Here is a 21,933-nt window from a genome sequence, read left to right on the forward strand (position 1 = left end):
TCTAGAATCTAGATGAGAATGGTAGATTTCCTTGTATGCGCGTCTGGTGTATAGTTAGAAGATAATTATATTATCTGTACCTATAGTGTACTGTGGTCACATTTTTAAACTATATGTATAATATGGATTTTTTGCAGAAAAAAATATTTAAGTAACCCCATTAAATCAGGCTTTAATATTTTGAAATTGACATAATATTATTGGAAAAGAATATCGTCAGTCGTCAAATTACCACTAATATAATCTTATTTAGCAGCTAATTTGGAACACATGTTTAGAACATTTTTGGCTGTAGCAACACTCAAATATCCACACTTGGTCATACTTTTAAGCCTTGTTCAGAACAATGTGAACGGAAATATGTAAATTATTGATCTTTTAACTTGTCTTACTGAATAAAGGTCTATTAACAAAAAAATAAAACAAAATTCTACTTTATTTCAGTAGTGTTGTAACTTACAGAAATTATCAATTTTATATGATAAACACAGTTAAACAGTAAAGAATAAGTACTAAATTATATATGTTTATAGAAAGTTTAGCACCACTAGGTATTTCATCTAGTGTTGCCGATCGATAGTCAACTATTGATGCTGTTAGATCAAGATCCGTTGTAAATCTATTGATAGTTCACCAGCACTATTTCATAGTTCTGGTTTACTGAAATTTGTGTCATTCATGCACATACAGTTATATAATTGTTACAAAGTATTTTTATTAGGTGGTATTGTGTCATAAACATAAACATTTACATTCTGAACAAGGCCTGAAAGTATTGACACTTTTTTTACCCACTTTTTTGTACCAAAATATTGTGGTGCAACAAAAACTTATTTTCTTGCATTACACAGTAATACAATCTCTATCAGCGTGCTACTGCTAATGAAGAAAAACATCAGCTGTTTTTGTAGCATGCTACTATTATTTCGATAGTAAACAGATAATGTTTAATCTTTCATTCCTGTTGCACCACAGTAACTCAGTTCCAAGTGGTCCATCACAAATGGCCTTCAAATCTTCAAATGCTATGTATTAATCCAAAAGCATTACCCTGTTTTTATCTACTCTTACATTGGGGGCACTTTTTAACTTCTTTATGAATTTCTCAGCAATACGATCATCTACTTCACGCCCTGTTGCTTCACTGTATTCCATTAACACCTTCTTTTGCAAGCGTTTAAATGGTAGCTCATTACCTTTCTTCTGCAAAACAGACATGATAACCGCATGCCAATTGAATTTGTCACTGCTCATTGTCAACTCTTCAATTTTAGCAACATTCTGGTCATGCAAACAGATGCTCTCTTCCAGGTCCTCGTCTTCTTTCATCTTTAATTTTTTCTTTGAAGTCTTAGTAATTATTGGCTCATTTTCAATATTCTCATTATCCTTCTCTTGTACTTCAGGAACACTATTAACAGTGTCTTGTCGTTTTCGTTTCTTGTTCTTGTTTTTACCATCCTGTTGTGCTTCTTGTATGTCGCCATTGCTAGATTCACTCTTAGTCTTTTTCTTTTTACCTTTCTTTGACTGCTGAGTCTCTTCTACTTCTTCTTCTTCTTCTTCTGGGGCCTCAACAGCACTTTGTAACTCTGCCTCATATTTTTTACGTTTCTTTTCTTCTTTACGTTGTTTTTTGGACATTTTCTTATTTTTATGTTCTCCCTCCCCTTCATCATTAGCTTGATTTTGCGTTTCATCATCTTCATTTGTATCTTCTGCAGTACCATTTACTTTATCCATTTCTTCACTGTCGCCATTAACTACTTCATCGCCTTCACTTTTTTCCTCAGATTTTCCATTAACTTCAGCAGACGTATTATTTTGATTTTGATTCCTATTATTGGCGTTAGCATTTGAAAGAGCAGTAAGCTTTACAGAAATCAAATCCCAAGCCTGGTCAATATCTTTAGGACTTGTTTTTGGTCCACAAACATTTTTGACAAAGTTAAAGAATTTAGGTTTCTTCCTAGGAGTATTATTGTGTTTGCTAACAGTCTCGATAATCCTTTGAACATTGCCAGGGATATTCTTCTGTTCATCTAAGACGGATTGCACCATTTCTACCCAAGTGTTCTGTTTTCTCTCACCTTTTTTTTCCTTTGCCATAAAACCCTTTCCAGAGTAACGTTCCTCTTCTGTTATACATTTAGTGTGTGATTCATAGGCATTACCCCTGCAAAGAACCAGAGAATTTTGTATTACAGGCAAGATCATAAAAATTGACAAAAAAGTAATGTAAAATATATAATCTCGAAAACAAAACAAATTGGTCTAGTCCTTTATAGACACACTCAAACTAAATGCACTCTGGTGGAAGTTTTCCAATATAAAATACTTACAGAAAGTCTTTAAAGCAATCCATGCAAGATAAATTGGGATTCCGGTTTCTACATTTCGTTAGATAATGTTTTTCCACTTTAGGCTTCTGCACCGACTCTCCACAATGTCCGCATGTGAAAACCACCATATCTTCAGCAAAATAACAAGTTTACCACGTGCAAATGCCGGGGCCAAATGTGTATGGGAACCTGTAACCAAAAAGTATTTTATAGAAAAATATCGTGCTTAACGTAGTAAAAACTTTAAAATACGATTCATTGTCAATAACTTTCTCAAACTTACTTTTGTAAATTATATTAAAGCCTCCAAATCAAGTAAAATTATATTTTTCTCGAAAATACGCAATACCGATGGCAGCCAGCTGTGTCAAACTGGAAGGTATTTTAAAGTTAACGATTGCAATAATGTTCTAACATTTGATAAAAAATCATTAAAAGCCTATGAATTCAATATTTAATTCTCTCAATAGGTTTCACTAATCTAATATTACAATACTTTTGATATTTGTTTGTTGATTTCTGATAAACAGACATAAAATATGTGGTTAAATGTATTAATTGGAACTGTCTATATAAAATACCTAAATAATGTCAACATCATATATGGCTGTATAAAGGCATAGTTCTTTGCCTGTATTCGAAGCTTTTACGGGTTTTATGCAATTTACGGTTTTGAAACTCTAGAATAGAATGAATGAAATGAATGCATACGCCCGGCCGGTACATAACTTCACTCATTCATCAATCAGTTGTTGTTACGGGTGTGTCCAAAGTTCTTATTTCAATTTTAATTTTAACGATAATGAAATAATTAAAATTTTTAACTTAATAACATAAAGGAATTCAGATCAAAATGGGAGTGCTATTTCATTGGACTTTATTGTCTATTATCGTAGGTAAGTAACAAAATACCGGGGAGCAAAAGTTTCTACTATACAAACAACTTTAATGAAGTTTTGGATAAAGATCAATTTGTTAAAACTACATTTATGTACGGAATACGATATTTAGAACGTGTTAAAATGTTTTACAAAGTTAAAAAAGTAACTTTACTCGCAAGTTCCATATTATCACATTGTACACCCATTGTCTTGGACAATCATAGTGAACAAACACCTTCTATAATACATTTAGTACAGTGTTATCTTAATCTAATGCATGTTACAGGACAATATTTATAAGATAAACCCCTTATACAGTCCCACAGTAAGATTAGATTTCTCATAAGAAATTGGTTTGTACTTTATGCAACTGAATTTTGGGCATAAAATATTCTTTTCAAAATAATATAATAATGATGACACAGACTGATAATTTTCTTTTTTGCTGCTCAAAAATTATATAACAATAACCCAAAAAGTAAAGAATAAATCATGTTATTTTTTTCAGCTGTTACAAATGCAGGATATTATAGCAAGGAGAGTGTACAAAACATTATACATGATATTAAGACTCCCAAGATTGAAGGACAAGATATTGTTACATGGTGTACTACATCAGTCTTAGAACAAGCCAAATGTGAGAAATTGATGGTGACTGCAATGCAGGATAAAGGCCTCTTTGGGAGGGACTATTTTGAATTGCAATGTAAAAGGGTAAATATCTTCTCTTCTTCTTATCCTATTCCCTGTTAAGATGTAGGGCTCAAATAACACATTTGCACTCCTCCTCCAGTTTAAAGGGTAAATATACTGTCAAATAATACCTATTCAAAGCTGCATCCATTGGCGGTGAGGGTGTGCTGCTGCCAAGGAATGGAACTCATCATAATGTGTAAACTTCAATAGCGTGTTTCAGGACTGCATTATTGAATTGTGGTGCCATCTGTTGCATGTGGGCGGAACTAGCTGGTCAATTAGTTAGGTCTACCACAGAAAAATCTGTGCATTCGTTCACAATACCTTGCTTTGATTCATGAGAATCCCCAAAACTAGATCACAAATAATATATCTCTTTCTTTAAAAATATATTATCCAATTTAGATTGATATGGAAAAGTGTAAGCTTCTCATTTATATCATCTTTTTGACCAATCTTTTACCTTAGGGTTATGTGACAGCACCCTTACTAGTATGATCAAAGGCTCGTCAAAAATTTGAATTAAGAAGTTTTGTCAGCAAAAGTTAATTTTCCCTCTACAGGCATTTGACACAGAAGAATGCATGACTTGGGTGGACAGGGGTGAAGCGTCCTTGTTAGGCCTAGATGCTGGCGAAGTCCATATTGCTGGCAGGTTCCACTCGCTTGTGCCTATTCTGCAGGAGGTAAGGAAATATTAAACATAAAATATGCTCACAACTATATCCCAATTGGGGTAGTCAAAAGTACATCCATCTCAAGCTCAACTAAGTACCAAAACCGTTGGGGCTTTCTGTTAGAGCAATGTGATAGGTGTTGAGCTGTATCGCCGAAATAATATTAACATAGAGAGAGAGAGAGCGAACATAAACTGCAAGTCTTATGGCGAGGCACAGGTCTCCCCCCAATAAATTAGATGTGGTATTCTCCATCCAAAAAAATAAGGGGGATTACAAAAGTCGCAGACGTAACCAAAACAGCGAGAAGATTGAAGTGGCGGTGGACCGGACACATGATGAGGTCTAAAACTAACAAATGGACAAAAGACATCACGGAATGGTACCCCAGAGACGGCAAAAGGCGAAGAGGGAGGCCAATCAAAAGATGGGAGGACGACCTACCTAAGGGGTGGAGACGATACACACAAAGTACAGCAGATTGGCGCATGATGGAGGAGGCCTATGTCTCAGGACAGCCCGATTAGAATAAGTACTACATATAATAAACCTATGTAAAGTAGAACTGTACATCGGTGAATAAAGGTTATTTTTATTTTTATTTATTCTCCATGCAACAAACAATAAATGAAAAAAATGCATATGTATTTATTTCATTGTTGTATATCACATGGTGTAAGTGAATGTTGAATAAAGACAAAAAAAACTTAGTGAATTATGTTTTTAATAAAATATTGTTAAGTGATCAGTTAATTACTCAAAATGTAATACAATAATGTAAAGAGGTGACTCAACTATGAACTTATGAGCAACATTTTGACACCTTTAATGTATTTTTTGATTTCACCTTTAATTTTCTACTACAAGTACCATGGTCACTTAAAAGAAACCCCAACACTGGATCTTGTAACCTTACTTCTAAAACTAAAGGTTTTTTAAATAATAATCATTTTATATTTCTATATGAAATTGGATTTGACGTATAAAGAAATAAAAACGGGTAATGACGTTTTCCAGCTGTATGGTCGTGGCGACCCTTACCAATACTCAGTGGCAGTGGTCAAAAGGGGTGGTCTGCCTCACGTACAGGCCGGCTCGGGGCTCTACGGGCTGCGTGGAGCCCGAGCTTGCTTCCCTGGTGTTGGGGCGCTAGCTGGATGGGTCATGCCTATTCATGTTGTAAGTAAACCTGTTTAACTATAGTCAGAATAGCATATACTTGTAGCCAATGAAGAAGGCTGGTCTGTCTCACATGTCCCACAGTAAAATTTTGTTAGTGGTTGCTCGAATTGATACCAATATAGATTCTCCTAAGTATAGGAACTTATTATTAATAATAATAAATCTATTGCACATTCATATATTTCCTAAAAGTCAAAACACGAGTTAACTATGGAATTTGTATGAAAAAGCACACTGTGACGTCATACTAAAACGTGATGGGACTTATTATTAGGTATTTCTTGATTAAAATTCATAAATAAGTTAAATAGAAAACAGTTCGTTAGTTTTAGATCTGTCTTTATTTAGTAATCAGAATTTCATAATTTATCTTGAAACTAGTACACAACTCAATTAAAATGTTTTCTTTCAGCTAATGCAAGAGGGAGGCTTGAAAGTGACAGATTGCAACAATCACGTGAAATCGGCGATCGAGTTCTTTGGCGACTCGTGCGCACCCAACTCCTTGAAGGACATGTATAACCCTATTGGAGACAACTCGGATAAGTACGTGAAAATTGTCATTATTTTTATTAAAATTATTTTACATAACATAAGCTCACGATTATATCCCAATTGGGGTAGTCAGAGGTACATTCGTCGCAAGATGAACTAAGTAGTAAGTGTTATGTCTAATTATCTTCTAAATATATAAAAGGAGAAACTGTTTGACTGACATATCAACGCACAGCCTAAACAGCTAAACGTAGGCACTTGAAATTTGGATGAGACGTAGCTTAGGTACCGTAGAGGTGCACTAAGAAAAGAATTCCCGGAATTCCCACGGGAACGGGAATTAGCGGGAAAATCCTTTTGTATGAAAAATCTAAACCGCTTAAGTTAGATGCTTGAAATTTGGCATGCAGGTACCTTAGTTAACTTAAAGCTTAATTGCAACAGGATATTGCAAAATTCCCACGGAAACGGGAGTTAGCGGGAAAAAACATTTGTATGAAAAAATCGAAACCGCGTAAGATAGATGTTTTCAATCTAGCTTGCATGCATACTTTAGTAAATATAAAGTTTAGTTATGGCTGTATTTTGAAAAATGGGAGATAGCGGGAAAAAAAATTGTATGAAAAAATCTAAACTGCATAAGTTAGATGCTTGAAATTTGATATGCACTCCCACACACGCAAAGATCTCTCTTTTATAACACGCCACGCGGACGAAGTCGAGGACAAAAGCTAGTATACTATACACTTCTGCCTACCCCTTCGAGGATACAGGCGTGATGCTATGTTAATGTAATATTATTATGAAAGTTTATATTGAAAGTTTCACGGCGCATTAGCGCTTCTGCACTGCAAAGTCGTGAAATGTAAATAAATAAATAAATATTTTCTTTGTTAAATAAACATAATAATAATTATATTCTATTTTATGTTATGTATGTTGACTTACTTATTGCTCAGTGACTATACCTGTTTAATGTTGCCCACAGGCTCTGCAAGCTGTGTACAGGCGGCGCGGGGATACGGTGCACGCTACAGGATCCTTACGCGGGTTACGAGGGCGCACTCAAGTGCCTCGTCACTAATGGCACAGGCGAAATTGCCTTCGTCAGAGACACCACTATACAACATGCTTTACTTTCGCACAAGATCCTTGGTAAGTATTGTTACTTTGTCTATTCATAAAGTAACACGTATTCCCCGTTAGAGTTGTTATACAACGTACCTGTTATTAAACTCTGTTGTAACGACCACCGTGGTCCAGTGGTTGAGCGTTGGGCTCACGATCCGGAGGTCCCGGGTTCGATTCTCGGTGGGGACATATTACAAAAAATTACTTTATGATCCCTAGTTTGGTTAGGACATTACTGGCTGATCACCAGATTGTCCGAAAGTAAGTTGATCCGTGCTTCGGAAGGCACGTTGAGCCGTTGGTCGCGGCCTACTACTTACTGATGTAAGTAAAGTAGTCGTTACATGAGCCATGTCAGGGGCCTTTGGCGGTTCAATAGTAACCCTGACACCAGGGTTGATGAGGTTGGTACTCCACCTCACAACCTACACGATAGAAAAAGAACTCTATTGTATTGTAAACATTAAAATAGTTACATACATATTCACGCCTATTTCCCACCGGGGTGAGCAGAGACTATGGAATTCCATTTGCTTCGATCCTGACACTTCTTTTGCTGCCACCACATTCATCAATCACCGAGAGGGATTCCGCTCATGATTCTGAGTTAATATCAAGTGGAATTTTCCGTCGCAACATTCATGATTCTTTTTGATTTTTTTAAATTTGCAATTCTGGCATGGATGGAAAGTCCCACTTGATATTAACTCAGAATCATGAGCGGAATCCGTCTCAGTGATTGATGAATGTGGAGGAAGCAAGAAAAGTGTCAGGATCGCAGCAAATGGAATTCCATAGTCTCTGCTCAACCTATTGGGAACTCAGAATCATGAGCCGAATCATCCCCCTCAGTATTCGATGTCACGTACGGTCACGAGTACTAATATGTATACACTTCAAAACCATGTCACATTAACTTTTTTGACAAATTAAACCGTGAGTCTCATTAAATGTCAAATATGATAGTGCGACAGGGTTCTAAAGTGGGGACATGATTTGCTCATGACTGTACACCCCGTAAATCATTATAATTGCTCGGTTATGAATGTTTATTTATTTATTGATAAAATACAACCACATCACATACATTAAAACATTTTACATTTATAAGGTTACGGTGCTCGGTGACCACAAAAAAAAGTTTTCATCTCGAGCTCCTCCGTGCTTCGGAAGGCACGTTAAGCTGTTGGTCCCGGCTGCATTAGCAGTCGTTAATAACCATCAATCCGCACTGGGCCCGCGTGATGGTTTAAGGCCCGATCTCCCTATCCATCCATAGGGAAGGCCCGTGCCCCAGCAGGGGGGACGTTAATGGGCTGATGATGATGACGATGAAGGTTACGGTATTGTGACTAATATGTTTATGTTATGCACACATTAGGTGGAGTATTGGAGGATGAGTTCGAGCTGATTTGCCGCGACGGTTCCCGCATGCCGGTGACAGAGTGGGAGCAGTGCAATTGGGGGCGCGTGCCCGCCGACGCCATCGTTACTAGCAGTGCCGCTACGCAGGAACAGAGACGGAAGTAAGTTGTATAATCCTTTATCTACCGCTGACATCCTACAGGTTGGCCGCTGCAAGGATAATCTCTGCAGGTGGGGATATCTGGTTGATGGTTGCGATGATTGCGAGTGTGGAGTATCACCACAAAATATGGCTCACCTTTTGTGCTGTCCTAAGTGCCCTAACACCTGCACTGTTAAAGACCTTTACGAAGCCACTGACAATGCCGTAAACGTGGCCAATTATTGGTCAGCAAAAATTTAGTATCGATCGCCATCGACTCGCAAAGAAGAAGATCCTATAAACCAGTGGTTCCTAACCTTTTTAATGTCGCTACCCCTGTGAACAAGTATGGAAATAGGCATAGGTGTATAGTACACCCACTCTTCGCCAGCTATGTTACACCATCATCAATTTAAGAGCCACGCTCTTTTCGGTGTAGCATTTAAAATACTCTCCATGCTACTTTTTTAGAGAAAAATAGGGCAGTGGTTTCCCTCTATATCCAGCTATGTTTAAGTCCCATGTAATAGGGGGCGACCCTATTGCCATCAACCGGGCACAAATGCTGGAAACCACGTGATATCAGTTATCTGTGATCAAAACTAATTCAAACTCATACACTTGAACTCAGAGTTTCGAATATTTTCTACATTTTGATGCTAACTTACCTAACGCTGACTAGTCGGCCCTTTGGTGCACGCCTAAAAAACACAGAACAAACAAAAATCTGAATCATTTATTCAACGTAATTATCATGGATAAAATTGTTGAAGGTTCTATCGTGTGGGTTGTAAGGTGGAGTACCAACCTCATCAACCCTGGTGTCAGGGTTACTATTGAGCCGCCAAACGTAGGAGGTCAAAGCTGTTGAAGGTTAATGTAACATTTTTGAATTTACGTCATATCGCAAGGTGTTATGGCTGAGGAGAAGAAATGACAAGAAACTACAACAGCAAACTCAACTTACACTTTAACATAATCTTCTACTCACAGATACCAGAACTTCCTGATGAGGATAGTGCAACTATACGGCGAACCGAACCCCTTCAACAGAAACTCCAATCGTAGTTCTACGTACGTACAACGCGATCAATACGGCATCGCGTTTACAACTAGCACTGAAGCGCCGCGGTACTACGACCCTTATAGGAGCCGCATCGACCAGGACAATAACAGGTTAGTGTCTGTTAAATAATAACATAACATAAGCCCACGAGTATAGGTATATCCATCCCAATATGAACTAAGTACCCACACCTCTCCGACCTTTCTGTTAGACCAACGTGATAAGTTGTATGACAACCGCTCGTCATAGAGAAGAGACAACACAACCATTACTGCCAATGTTATATGTGCATATTTATAAGCGCGCAATATCAAGAAATGACACATACCAGCGGGCTCTGCACGACTATCTACTGCCGCGCGGCGCGGAATTTATCCGAGGGCTTGGACCAATAGGATCAAAGAATGCTATCCACGTGGATATATTAAATCGATGCGTGCACGACGTCGTCGTACGAGTAGATAGCAATTCCGCTAACAACTGTCACTTGCCGATAGTGGATAGTATATCCAAGTGCGTACACGGCGCCAATATGGCTGCCGTCTGATTTCTTATTTATTTTATTTATTCCTTTGATTTGATTTATTCCTTTTAATGTCATCAAAGTCACTAAGGAATTTTTGACATTGTCGTCTATAAAACGAACCCAAGGCCTTCAGATCGTGAGTCAAACGTTCTTTTTCACACCCTATTTAAATCTTGAAAATGGCGGGAAAACAAGATGGCCGCCATACAAAGTGTCATATATTTACTCAACCGTTAAGAGGCAGGTAGGTCGTTGTCTCATAAATACAGGACACGCGAAGCTACTTTAGCGGCGAGCGTATCACGCACCATCTAGTTCTTAAATGTAGCTATTGTCCACAGAGCAAGCACCACCGTTTCTCCATTCCAGCAACGTTTGGACTCATCCGGGCGGCCAATAGAACTGCCCTTCCAACTATTCCAGTCCAATGGCACTACAGATCTATTACTACAGGTAAAGTCATTGCTATTATGCGTTATGCTTACTTACAGAGGCTGCAAAGATCGCGAGGAGTGGAAACTGTTATTCAAGCCCTGCATCCCAACAGGGAATAAAAAGATTAGAAGAAGAAGAGTTATAATATGTTTAATATTATGTCTCATCATCATCAGCCCATTAACGTCCCCACTGCTGGGGCACGGGCCTTCCCTATGGATGGATAGGGAGATCGGGCCTTAAAGAAAGAAAGAAAGAAACATTTATTATTTAGGACACCACAGACACGGACCAACCAAACCAACCAACCATCACGCGGGCCCAGTGCGGATTGATGGTTATTAACGACTGCTAATGCAGCCGGGACTAACGGCTTAACGTGCCTTCCGAAGCACGGAGGAGCTCGAGATAAAAACTTTTTTTGGTGGACACCCATCCGGCCTTTGCGAAAGTTGCTTAACTTCAACAACCGCAGACCGAGCGCGTTTACCGCTGCGCCACCGAGCTCCTTTATTATGACCTCCAATATTATATCTATGATTATGTAGTTGGTTTTTGAAGAATCAGTTGCAATTTAGACGTAGAATTTATTACTTCGTAAAAACTCTTCTTAGTCTATGGACAAATAAAAAATATGTAAAATAGTTTAAGTAATAGTTTCGTGGTGGGTGTCTATCAAGGCTCGCTTCTAGTTTATCATCTTGTGTATCAAATATTACAAAAACCGCACTAAAAAGCTTCATTGATTTAGTACGATAAGTTTGATTTTAAAACATTTAAGCTTTTATTCATAAACACACAAACGAAGTACATTCTGACCATAGAGCATCTAAGGAGGCATATAGACAAACATTTAAATACATACTTATTTAGACAGTACCGAATATTAACACTTTTTTAGTTTTTAACGTAAACATTCTCTCAATAACCTGCTATGTGTATTCATCAACAGGATGCAACAATAAACTTCAGAGTGCTACTAGAAGTGGATCAAGCGGCGAAGCACATTCTGAACAACCAGTTTGTAGGCGACCAGGCTGAGAAGGCAGTGTTAGGCATACGAGACTGCCCGGTCAAACGGGCGGTCTTGTGTGTTACCAGCGACCCGGAGATGGACAAGTGTGTTAAAATGAGAGTGAGTGTTTTTTTTTATTGACTAGGATTTGGCGGAGATCCACGATGGATGGATTGCTGACCTATGTTGTTATGTTGTTGAGTCTATGCAAGATGGTATTAAAGTATTTTATAGGAAACATACATAGGTACAATGCATGTGAATGGAATGTAATTTTTGTTAACAAAACCTCGCAATGGACAAGCTAGTTTTAATCAAGCTAGTCTCAAAAAATAAATCCCCAATTTTTGGCGGGAATAAAATTAATTCAAAGAAATGAAAGTTTTGTTAAAGAAAATCATATCAGAATATGAATTTTCAAAAAGGCGCTTACAGTTTTTACTACATAACATAAACAGCCTATATACGTCCCAATGCTGGGCACAAGCCTCCCCTCAATCAACCGGACGGAGTATGGAGCATACTCCACCACGCTGCTCCACTGCGGGGTGGTGGAGGTGTTTTACACATCACAGAATAATCTTTCATCCCCACATGAATATGAATAAATCTTCCAGATAGCACTAAAGGCAGCGTTCCTCTCGCCAACCTTGGTGTGTTGGCGCGGTCACAGCACGCGGCACTGCGAGCGATGCATCGCTGAAGGCGCCTGCGATTTCGGACTCTTCGACGCCGCGGACATGCTGCACGCCTCCTATAAACACCGCCTTGTGCCTTTCATGCAGGAGGTTAGTAGTATTATTACAACAACACATAACGACTATATCCCAAGTGGGGTAGTCAGAGGTACGATAAGGTGCAAAAGTCCAATCAGTTTCTTGCAAAGTAATAAATTAACTGATTGCACTTAAGACCTCCTAGTTACATGTCGTTTCTGTAATGGACCAAAAACAAGTACAAAAACATAATTTTTATAATTATGACAACTCATCATCATCATCATTGGCCTTTACATCTTTATCAGATGATTCAAACAGCGTTTCTGTGGCAGCGTTTAAAATGGCTGTAAAGTCCGATGCGAGAGCGACAGTAGCGGCCAACACAACTAATGATAACAAATGGTTCATAATTTCACCACTGTTTACAAATAATTCGCTGGGCTCAGTGACTGAACTTTTGCTCTTTGATTGTACATCCATCGCAAGGTGAACTAATTGCCCACACTTCATCGAACTTTCGAGTATTATTATCTAAAAACATCCGTACTAACCCTTGAGAACAGATGAATTCGACTATATGAGTTTGAATTAATGTTGTAAAAATATTAGTATCACGTAGTTTCATAAAGTTGGCACTAGACTCGCCCCCTATTACCTGGGAGTGTGTATACACTATACACCTCTGCCAACCCCTTCGAAATTATGTTATAACTACGGATTTATCGATAATAGCTTCTATCAACAATTGGTACAGTCATATAATGTACCCACTTTAGGACTCTGTCGCACTAACATATTTGACATTTAGTGAGACTTCCAGTTCAATCTGTCAAAAAAGTTAATGTGTCATGGTACCAAAGTGTATACATGTATTAATGTACAACCACAAAGTAGTACTACTATGTACTTCAACAGGTAGTACAAATTATACACTATAAGGTCAGTAGTACTACTACTAAAATACAAGAAAATAACTTGGGTGTTGTCGGCGTTGGCTTAAGGTGATTCGTTTTCCATACAAAAGTTGATGCAGTGCTACAGGAAAACGGATAGAGGAATATTGTTATAAAACCGATAAATAGTAATATTTTGGTGTATTATTTTCGCAAACTAACAAAAATTTAGGGTCCGAATACGAGAAGTACCATATTTCAGACCCTCAATTTTGATCAATTCTACATTTGTAGTGGTGCAGATTACAGTGTATTTGCTGAGCGTGTAGAGGTGTCAATGTTAGTTCGTGTGCGTGATAGTTTTTTTTTCTAAAGGCTTTGACTACTTGACAAGTGTAATAGAATGTCAGTGACAATTTATAAAGAGATTTTGTATGAAGAGAATAAATATAAATAAAAAACTAAAAATACTACAATCTGAGAAAAGGAATATTGGAAAAATATTTTTGTAATAACGTATCTTATTTAAACATTTTTAAATAATGGGTAAATACCGTGTTTTAAAAGAGGACATATATTATAATAAAAAATCAATACATAAAATGAAATGGCTGTATGGGCATAGTTCCCTTTGCCTTACCCTTCGGGGAAAACCAAATCAAAAAAGAAGTTGTTGCATTTGCCGGCCTAAATAGTAGTCATTTATAATTAATTGTTTTTCCATCCAACATACAGATTTATTTATATTCTCTTTGCCGCGGACTTTTTGGTGGGACCGGGAACGGGAAGGTTGCTTTCTTCATTGAATAATCTAAATAATCAATACGAAGTGGTGTTTTGTGGTTAATGATCACATTAGTCGGAAAACATTCCCGATAGTATTATTAAATCGGAATCTTCAATAAACAAAGTGTACCTATCTATTTTCGCTTTGCGCCAACAATCCGCTTACTTCGTTTGGGGTTCGGAGTAGGAGTCTGCTCCGAGGGTGGGGGCTTAGGTTTCATCATTTCATTAATCATCATCAAGAAAAAAAACACAAGACATGGCTGTATGTTCATAGTTCCCTTTGCCTTGCCCTTTGGGAAAAAAAATAAGAAAAATTTTGAAATTTTTATGTATAATAAACAAACATCACAGACATCATGACAGATCTAAAACTAAATAAAATCTTTTTTCTATTTTCTATTTGACTTATTTATGAATTTTAATCAAGAAAACGTGATAATAAGTTCGACAGCAACCAGTTCAGGTCCCCGAAACAGCCCATTTCAGGCCGCGTATTATATGGAAAATACTACTTCAATACGTCCCAGCCTCGTCTTTTTTTAACGTCCTCGTTATAAAAAGACGTCCTAACCTGAACTAACTAACCTAACAATAAACACCACGCGTAAATATATGTCCAGAAATGCGCTGTGAGTCGTCTGGACTGGGCGCGAAAACAACATAGAATTCGATTAGGTGCTAAGTGTCCCGCATGCTATCACCAGCTGTCACTGACATACGTATGAAGTCCCGCGGATTTTATTGGAACTAAATGACAAGTCATAATAATTATATGCGGATACTGCGACATCAGCGCCGTGCTTGCGGGACGTCCTGAAGCGCTATTACATCTTTCAAACGCGATGCGACAAAGTTTGAACCTACGCAATTTAGGAAAAAATCTACCTTATTATTACTGTACTGTGATCGTTATTTGTAAAATCATACAATACATATACACAATTCTTTATACACAATATAATTATTATGACATATTGTGGACTTTTCGGTATACCTACAAAAAAGGAACAATTCAACCATACGTTGTTTTGTTATATCTCAATGGGCTCAGGCAGCGTTTTCGCCGAAAGCTCCAAGTCGGCTATATTTGTAACGATAATTATGTTTGACATTCATCATCATTTTTGAACCATTTTATACAAAAAAAATACTTGTATAAATTATAAACCCTAAAGCACGCCCATGAATCACTCTACTCATTGGTGAAAACCGTATGAAAATCCGTTCAGTAGTTTTTTAGTTAGCCGCTTGTTCACTGATGCGATTAATGCCTGTTAGAATTTTACAAAATAAAAAATACGGAAATTACGGAAGGTACTTTAGTGCAAAGTAAATTATTGTATACTTAATTATAATATTATTGGTAAAAGTGATACTTTTTGAAAATTCCGTAACAAATAGACGGGTTCGCCAAATTCAATTGTAAAAAAAAATACAAAAAGTAAAAACAATTAAAACATGCAGTTGGGTTTGAACCGTGAACCTTAAGAATGGCGGCTACTGCTTTACCAAGTGCGCCATTTAGAAGTTAGAAGTAGACTTCAAATTATGCATCTCTTTTAATAGCTAACCTAGTTCGCATGTGTGTGTGACAGCTTCGTGTTTGTACACAAATTGAAATGACACCAACTTTTGATGCAATGTTTCAATATGATATCTTCAGTAAATACTTCAAAATTGTAGCTTAACTTAAAGATAATGTATGTAAGATTTCGCCACCTAACATTTCACTGGGTCAGTACTCAACACTAAACGAATAAATGGAAAAAAATACGAAAACTGCAGAAGTAACGCCATCTACTGACGCAGCGTTACCTAGCTGACTGAAACACATCACCTTAATCGAATCAAAAAATTTCGCTTGGATTTTTCTTATGGCTCCTCCTGAAGAGGACCCGGTCGCCCCGGCTGCGGGTTCAAATCCCGTCCGAGTCAGATTTTTTTAGATTTAATTTTCTCTTTGAAAGACTACAGTCCGCCGGAGCCCGTGTTGCTCTGTAAATGAGAATCATCAAATATCTACACTGGATTCGTCTTTATTTGTGCTCATTTTCAGGTATACTCGAGCGGCGACAGCTGGTACTACGCGGTGGCCGTGGCCAAGGAACAGGATCCCGACACGGACTTGACGTATCTCCGCGGCAAGAACACCTGCCACACCGGGATCGGTATGGCGGCCGGCTGGGTCTACCCGCTGGCTTACCTCATCTCTAATGGGTGGATTAGGTAATACTGAAGACCATAGGCTGCTTGATAACCTAATCAAACGAGATACTTTTTACGAAACGTCAAAACGAAAGTTTTCTTTGGAGTTTGTATGGAAATACTGTCCTTTGACGTCATAAAACAACCAATCAAACGTCGTACTCATTGTTACTTAATTCATAAATAAAATTCGAAACAAGTCGAAAAGTAAAATGAGATTAATATTTGGTCATCTTAGACTGGCTTCTATTTCTAGACTAGCGTTTTATAATTTATCTTTGACCCATTCAAATACCCTACCGTCCCCTGAATAGAGTCGCGCCCAACTGGGCACCCTCAGATCTGAGGCCTGAAGCCCAGTTGGGCGCGACCTTGACTCGGGGCGTCGTCTGAGAAGATAATATTTGAAAATATTTAATCGACCCTAGAGGGTATCGAGCGGTAAGCGGCAGAATGAGGGATATCGGTCGGTATCGGAGTTTTGAAGTGTTTGTTGAACCATTGGCCGCCTCTATGACTAGAGAAATCGGGTCCTCGGGATCGTATATTACGTCTTTCGGGCGTCGATACATTTCAGTGCCCTCCCTAAGCGGGATGTATTCGGAAGTCGCAACTACCAGGGGATCGAGGGGTATACATTACACTATTGTAACTAAATAAATTTTATTTTCAGATCGTATAGCTGCGACGGCGCTCACGCAGCGGCAGAATACTTCACTAAATCCTGCGCGCCCGGGTCACTTAGCACTGAATACGTCGACTCTAACACCGTGCCACACGACAACCTGTGCCATTTGTGTCATGGCGCTTCTTACAGGTAAATTACGCTTGTTTATTTAGAAGTAGTTAAGCGTCGGTAGAACCTATTTCCATCCTAATGACGGTAAGGGCTCAAACTGGATGACAGCGGCCGCGACCGCTGTTCCGTTCTCGATGCCAGCGGCCAAATCGCGCGGTGTTGCGGCGGTAAAGAGTTGTGTCTCAAATAAACGCGATGTCGAAACAGCGACAACGCATTTTCGATTGTAGTTCTTTTGTTTCGATTTATTATGGGCAAAAGAAGATCTGAATTCCTATAATGAACAAAGGAAACAAAAAGGCGAGTTTCAAACGCAGAGACACCACTCGACTTGAGCGCACCACTCGTACCCCGCCCGCCGCGCCGCTACCGCTGTCATCCAGTTTGAGGCCTTACAGATCAGGAGAACAGCTCGGACAGTATATACAAAAATCTCGCACTTACCGCCCCTCCAAGACACAGGACAGGACAAGAATTTGTAGGGTGTCAAGAAATGCGGGTGGGAAAGAGCCCCGAGCAAGTACCACTCGTATCGCCCGTGATTCGGTCCTTAGGTCCGTATGACCAAAAGGTTGGTAAGACCATGGGAAGGTGGTGGGTTACCGCCCCCTCCATCCATACCGGCTTACGGCCATTCAAAACTAAAGTAAGACCCAGAGGAAGTGAGGTCAGCGCCCGATACGAATCGGCGCGGGGCGGAGTGTTACCGTTCTATACGTAGTATTATTCTTTGTCTCTTGGTTTGCAACCGGCATTATTTACTGAATATTTAAAATCGGATAAGGGGTTTAAACAACAGATATTGGACATTTTTCTTCTTTATAAAATTATGTTTGTAACAGAAGAAGAGGACACTATAAACCTTTATTTAATGACAGCAGGACAGAGATACAGTACATCGTCTAGCGTGAAACAGACGAGAGATATCTACGTTAAAAGCTATGCTTAAAAGAGGCATAACGATAAAGACATTGTGCTTGCTATACAGGGTGTTAGTGACATCGTAACAAAAACTTTGGGGGGTGATTGAGGCCATGATTCTGAGATGATATCAAGTGGAATTTTCCGTCGCAAAAGTATGGAATTGAAAATAATTAAAAAAAAACACAAAAAAATTCAGGAATATTCAGACTGAAAATTCCACTTGATATCAACTCAGAATCATGGTCTGAACCATCCCCCTCAGTATTCGTTACGGTGTCACTAACACCCATACCTACTTGTATGGCTACCGTATGTACTTGTGTGGGGTGTAAGTGACATCGTAACGAATACTGAGGGGGATGATTCAGCTGATTATTCTGAGTTAATATCAAGTAGAATTTTCCTTCGCAAAAGTATAGAATTAAAAATAATTTAAAAAAATAAATAAAAAAAAACATGAATTTTGCGACGAAAAATTCCACTTGATATTAACTCAGAATCATGGTCTGAATCATCCCCCTGAGTATTCGTTACGATGTTACTAACACCCTGTATATTCGTAAGACCGGATGTCTTTTTAAAATCCGAACCCCATTGTTTAACTATTGTGTATGGAAATCTCGACCTTAGTAGGTTAAAGGCGATAGGCTGGTGACTTTGCCTACTCGATTGGGGTACCGGGCATGTCTAATATATTTGCCGGTTTTAAAAAAATGAGTACTTAGTCTTCTAATTTGAACCCTAGACGTTGCCGCCGCGACGCAAGTGAAGACTACTACGGCCACGTAGGTGCACTACGCTGTATGGTAGAAGGCGGCGGCGACGTCGCCTTCGTGAGACACACGGCGCCAGCAGAAGTGTCCGGGGGCAGACGACGCGAGTGGTGGGCGCGGGACTTGCTGCCGGATGATTTGCAACTATTATGTACTGACGGTGAGTGACGTGAAGTCCTTCGTAGTTTGGTCGAAGGTATGTAGTCTTCGTGAGACACACGACGCCTACAGAAGTGTTCAGGGGTAGACTACACGAGTGGTGGCCGCTAGACTTGAAACCGACTGACTTACAGCTGTTATGTGCTAACATGACGGTAAGTTGACGGTTCAAAAACTTATGCCAACCTTCCAAGGACCTCAATCATTTTTCTCAATTATTTTGATGACTTCGACCGGCAATCAATCGTTTTTAATAAAGAATTTTGGCATTTATTAATTGCTCCTGAAAGAGCGGTACTTAGTCTTCTTCTTAGAATAATTCTAATGATTTATAAGTGCTTACATACATAAACTCACGCCTATTTCCCACCGGAGTAAGCAGAGACTATGAAATTCCATTTGCTTCGATCCTGACCTACTTCCAACGTATCGTAACGTGGTTACAACGTAACAATTTATCTTAAGTGCAGTTTTCACTAACACAGTTGGCTCGACCATTATAGACGGCGATACGGCTAACCACCTATCACGTTGGTCTAGCGGGAAGCTCGGTAAGGCGTGGCACTTAGTTCATCTTGTGATGGATGTACCTCTGACTGCGCTGTATAGGACACAGTCGTGAGCTCATGGTATTAATTGCAGGCACCCGCGCCAAGATGCACGAGTACAAACACTGCAACCTGGGCAAGGTACCGGGTTCAGTTCTGATGGGGCGCGCGAACCACACCGAGCTCGACACCTTCTCTAACCTGTTGGTCTACGCGCAACAGTTCTACGGCTCCACCCAAACCGATGAGTTCAGGTAACTATAATAACTACCCATTAACCAGTAAGCGACAGAGCGTAGAAGAACAAGTTGTCAACGTGACATTTATAGACAGCTACGTAATGTTACACCCCGGACACTTCATACAAAACACCTCGTTTTACACAGACACCACACATGTTATCGTACATGCGCATCTGTGTGTGTGTGACGTATGACGTCAATACGATTGGAGACTAAAGAAAGACCGAAGGGGGGTGAGGTAAACCTAGCTCAGCCGCAGGTGGATAGCGGAGCTTTGCCGTTCTATACGTAGTATTATTTCTTATTCTATGATGTTACCTAGCGTTTATACTCCGCACACCCAGTAGTCTTATCGCTGGTATTTGCTAATAATATGTACTTCTTCTATTGTGTGGGTTGTGAGGTGGATTACCAACCCCATCAACCCTGGTGTCAGGGTTATTATTGAGCCGCCATAGGCCAATGACATGACTCATTCAACATAAGTATTAAGAATTATTTGAACGACTTTTACGACATACCTATCTACATATTCCCACTTACAAATTGTACCTTCTTCTTCTTCAATTTACCATATTTTTTAAAACTTCTTTCAGCTTCAGCATGTTCTTCTCTCCATCTCCGTACGCGGACTTGATATTCAGCGACGCGGCAGTCCGTCTCAAACCGCTGCCTCACAACAAGCGGTCAGCTGAGATCATCGCGGGGAAAGCACTCCCTCGCGCCGCTCGCATAGTCTCCTGCGACGCTCCACAAGCATCTTACTATATCGCTTCTGATCCCGACTTCTTGTCACAAGCCTACAGGATCGGATTTGTTGGTCACATTGTAGCAACTGCCTTGTTTGTTGTAGGGTTAGTGCGGTAAGAAATGCCTTTCTTGTTTGTAATGCGTAAAAGGAAGTGTAGAGGATAAGATTAGGGTTGAACCACATCTGGTAGCGCCTCGTAGCACTTTCTTATGCTTCTATCTTTTTCTCTTGCTCAGCACTGTCATTTGCTAGAGCGAGAGAGAGCGACCACACGCGGTAGAATCGACGAGGCGATAGTGTGCGTAAGCGATAGAAGTGTAGGAAAGTGCGATGATATACTGACAAACCCTTAGGCGACATTTCCTTAAGCGTCAAGATGACTTCTGCTGCAAAGGCTCATTCAATTAGTTTTGGATTCCGTATTCATAAGTGACATCAGAACTAGTGGTAAACACTGGTGCACCGGCCTTAAAATTTGTCGGGCAAGTAACTCAAGTGTACACAAATGATTGCTATTTTTTTTTTCAGACTCTGAGTTAAATTTGTAGACAGTCATTTTCTCAAACACCCAACGAACACAGTCGAATTTTTTGTCCACTAGTGCTGAATCGAGCAATAACTTTCATACATAGTTGGCTTTACCACAAAGACTATCAAGACGACTATCTTTATTATTATTACTATCATGTATAACTATGGACTGGCAGTTTGACAGTGGTTCTACATATACAAAGAGGTTACATTTTAAGATAAGCAGTCAAATAGAGGGAAGAATGTAATATTTTATCAAATATACCACTCCTTTATGAATATACTTGTGTTGTCCTTCTCTTTTTAAATCAAAGGCAGTGTAATAGTAGAATAGATAATAACCTAGGTAGCTGTGTGTGTAAGTATAATTAATAAATCATAATTTTAGTTTTAAGTATTGATCTGCACTATTGATATTTGAGGGAGAAATCTGCGCCTTTTTTTATACCGTCCAATAGTTAAGAATGTGCCTTATTTGTGTAGATAATACACTTCTCATCAAAAAAATCGAAACACTTCCGTTTTCATTGTTTCTGTCCGAATTTAACACAAAAAAGAATTCATACGATGAAAAAAAAATACATAAATGTATAGCTGGCAGTTTGGCCATTACAGTAATAAGCGAAAATTCTAAATTCAAAATTAGA

The 21,933-nt window shown here is 39.0% G+C and overlaps 2 protein-coding genes across 2 annotated transcripts; one reads left to right on the plus strand and one right to left on the minus strand.

The window, feature by feature from the left end:
- Window positions 1-418: 418 nt before the first annotated feature.
- Window positions 419-2,719, minus strand: LOC126377118 (cell growth-regulating nucleolar protein). Its single transcript, XM_050024791.1, has 3 exons — window positions 2,626-2,719; window positions 2,343-2,531; window positions 419-2,176 (listed from the first exon to the last, which is right to left on the minus strand). Exons 2-3 carry the CDS (start codon window positions 2,468-2,470, stop codon window positions 1,033-1,035), a joined length of 1,272 nt encoding a protein of 423 aa, XP_049880748.1. The 5' UTR covers window positions 2,471-2,531; window positions 2,626-2,719; the 3' UTR covers window positions 419-1,032.
- A 353-nt stretch (window positions 2,720-3,072) lies between these two features.
- Window positions 3,073-21,769, plus strand: LOC126377015 (melanotransferrin). The gene is made up of 16 exons (XM_050024611.1): window positions 3,073-3,238; window positions 3,732-3,937; window positions 4,483-4,605; window positions 5,614-5,775; window positions 6,191-6,324; window positions 7,262-7,428; window positions 8,786-8,930; window positions 9,905-10,087; window positions 10,845-10,956; window positions 11,891-12,073; window positions 12,571-12,741; window positions 16,411-16,580; window positions 17,233-17,376; window positions 19,028-19,215; window positions 19,857-20,016; window positions 20,601-21,769. Exons 1-16 carry the CDS (start codon window positions 3,196-3,198, stop codon window positions 20,869-20,871), a joined length of 2,562 nt encoding a protein of 853 aa, XP_049880568.1. The 5' UTR covers window positions 3,073-3,195; the 3' UTR covers window positions 20,872-21,769.
- The last annotated feature ends 164 nt before the right edge of the window (window positions 21,770-21,933 follow it).

Source organism: Pectinophora gossypiella, chromosome 22, assembly GCF_024362695.1.
Source record: "Pectinophora gossypiella chromosome 22, ilPecGoss1.1, whole genome shotgun sequence".
NCBI classification, from domain to species: Eukaryota; Metazoa; Arthropoda; class Insecta; order Lepidoptera; family Gelechiidae; genus Pectinophora; species Pectinophora gossypiella.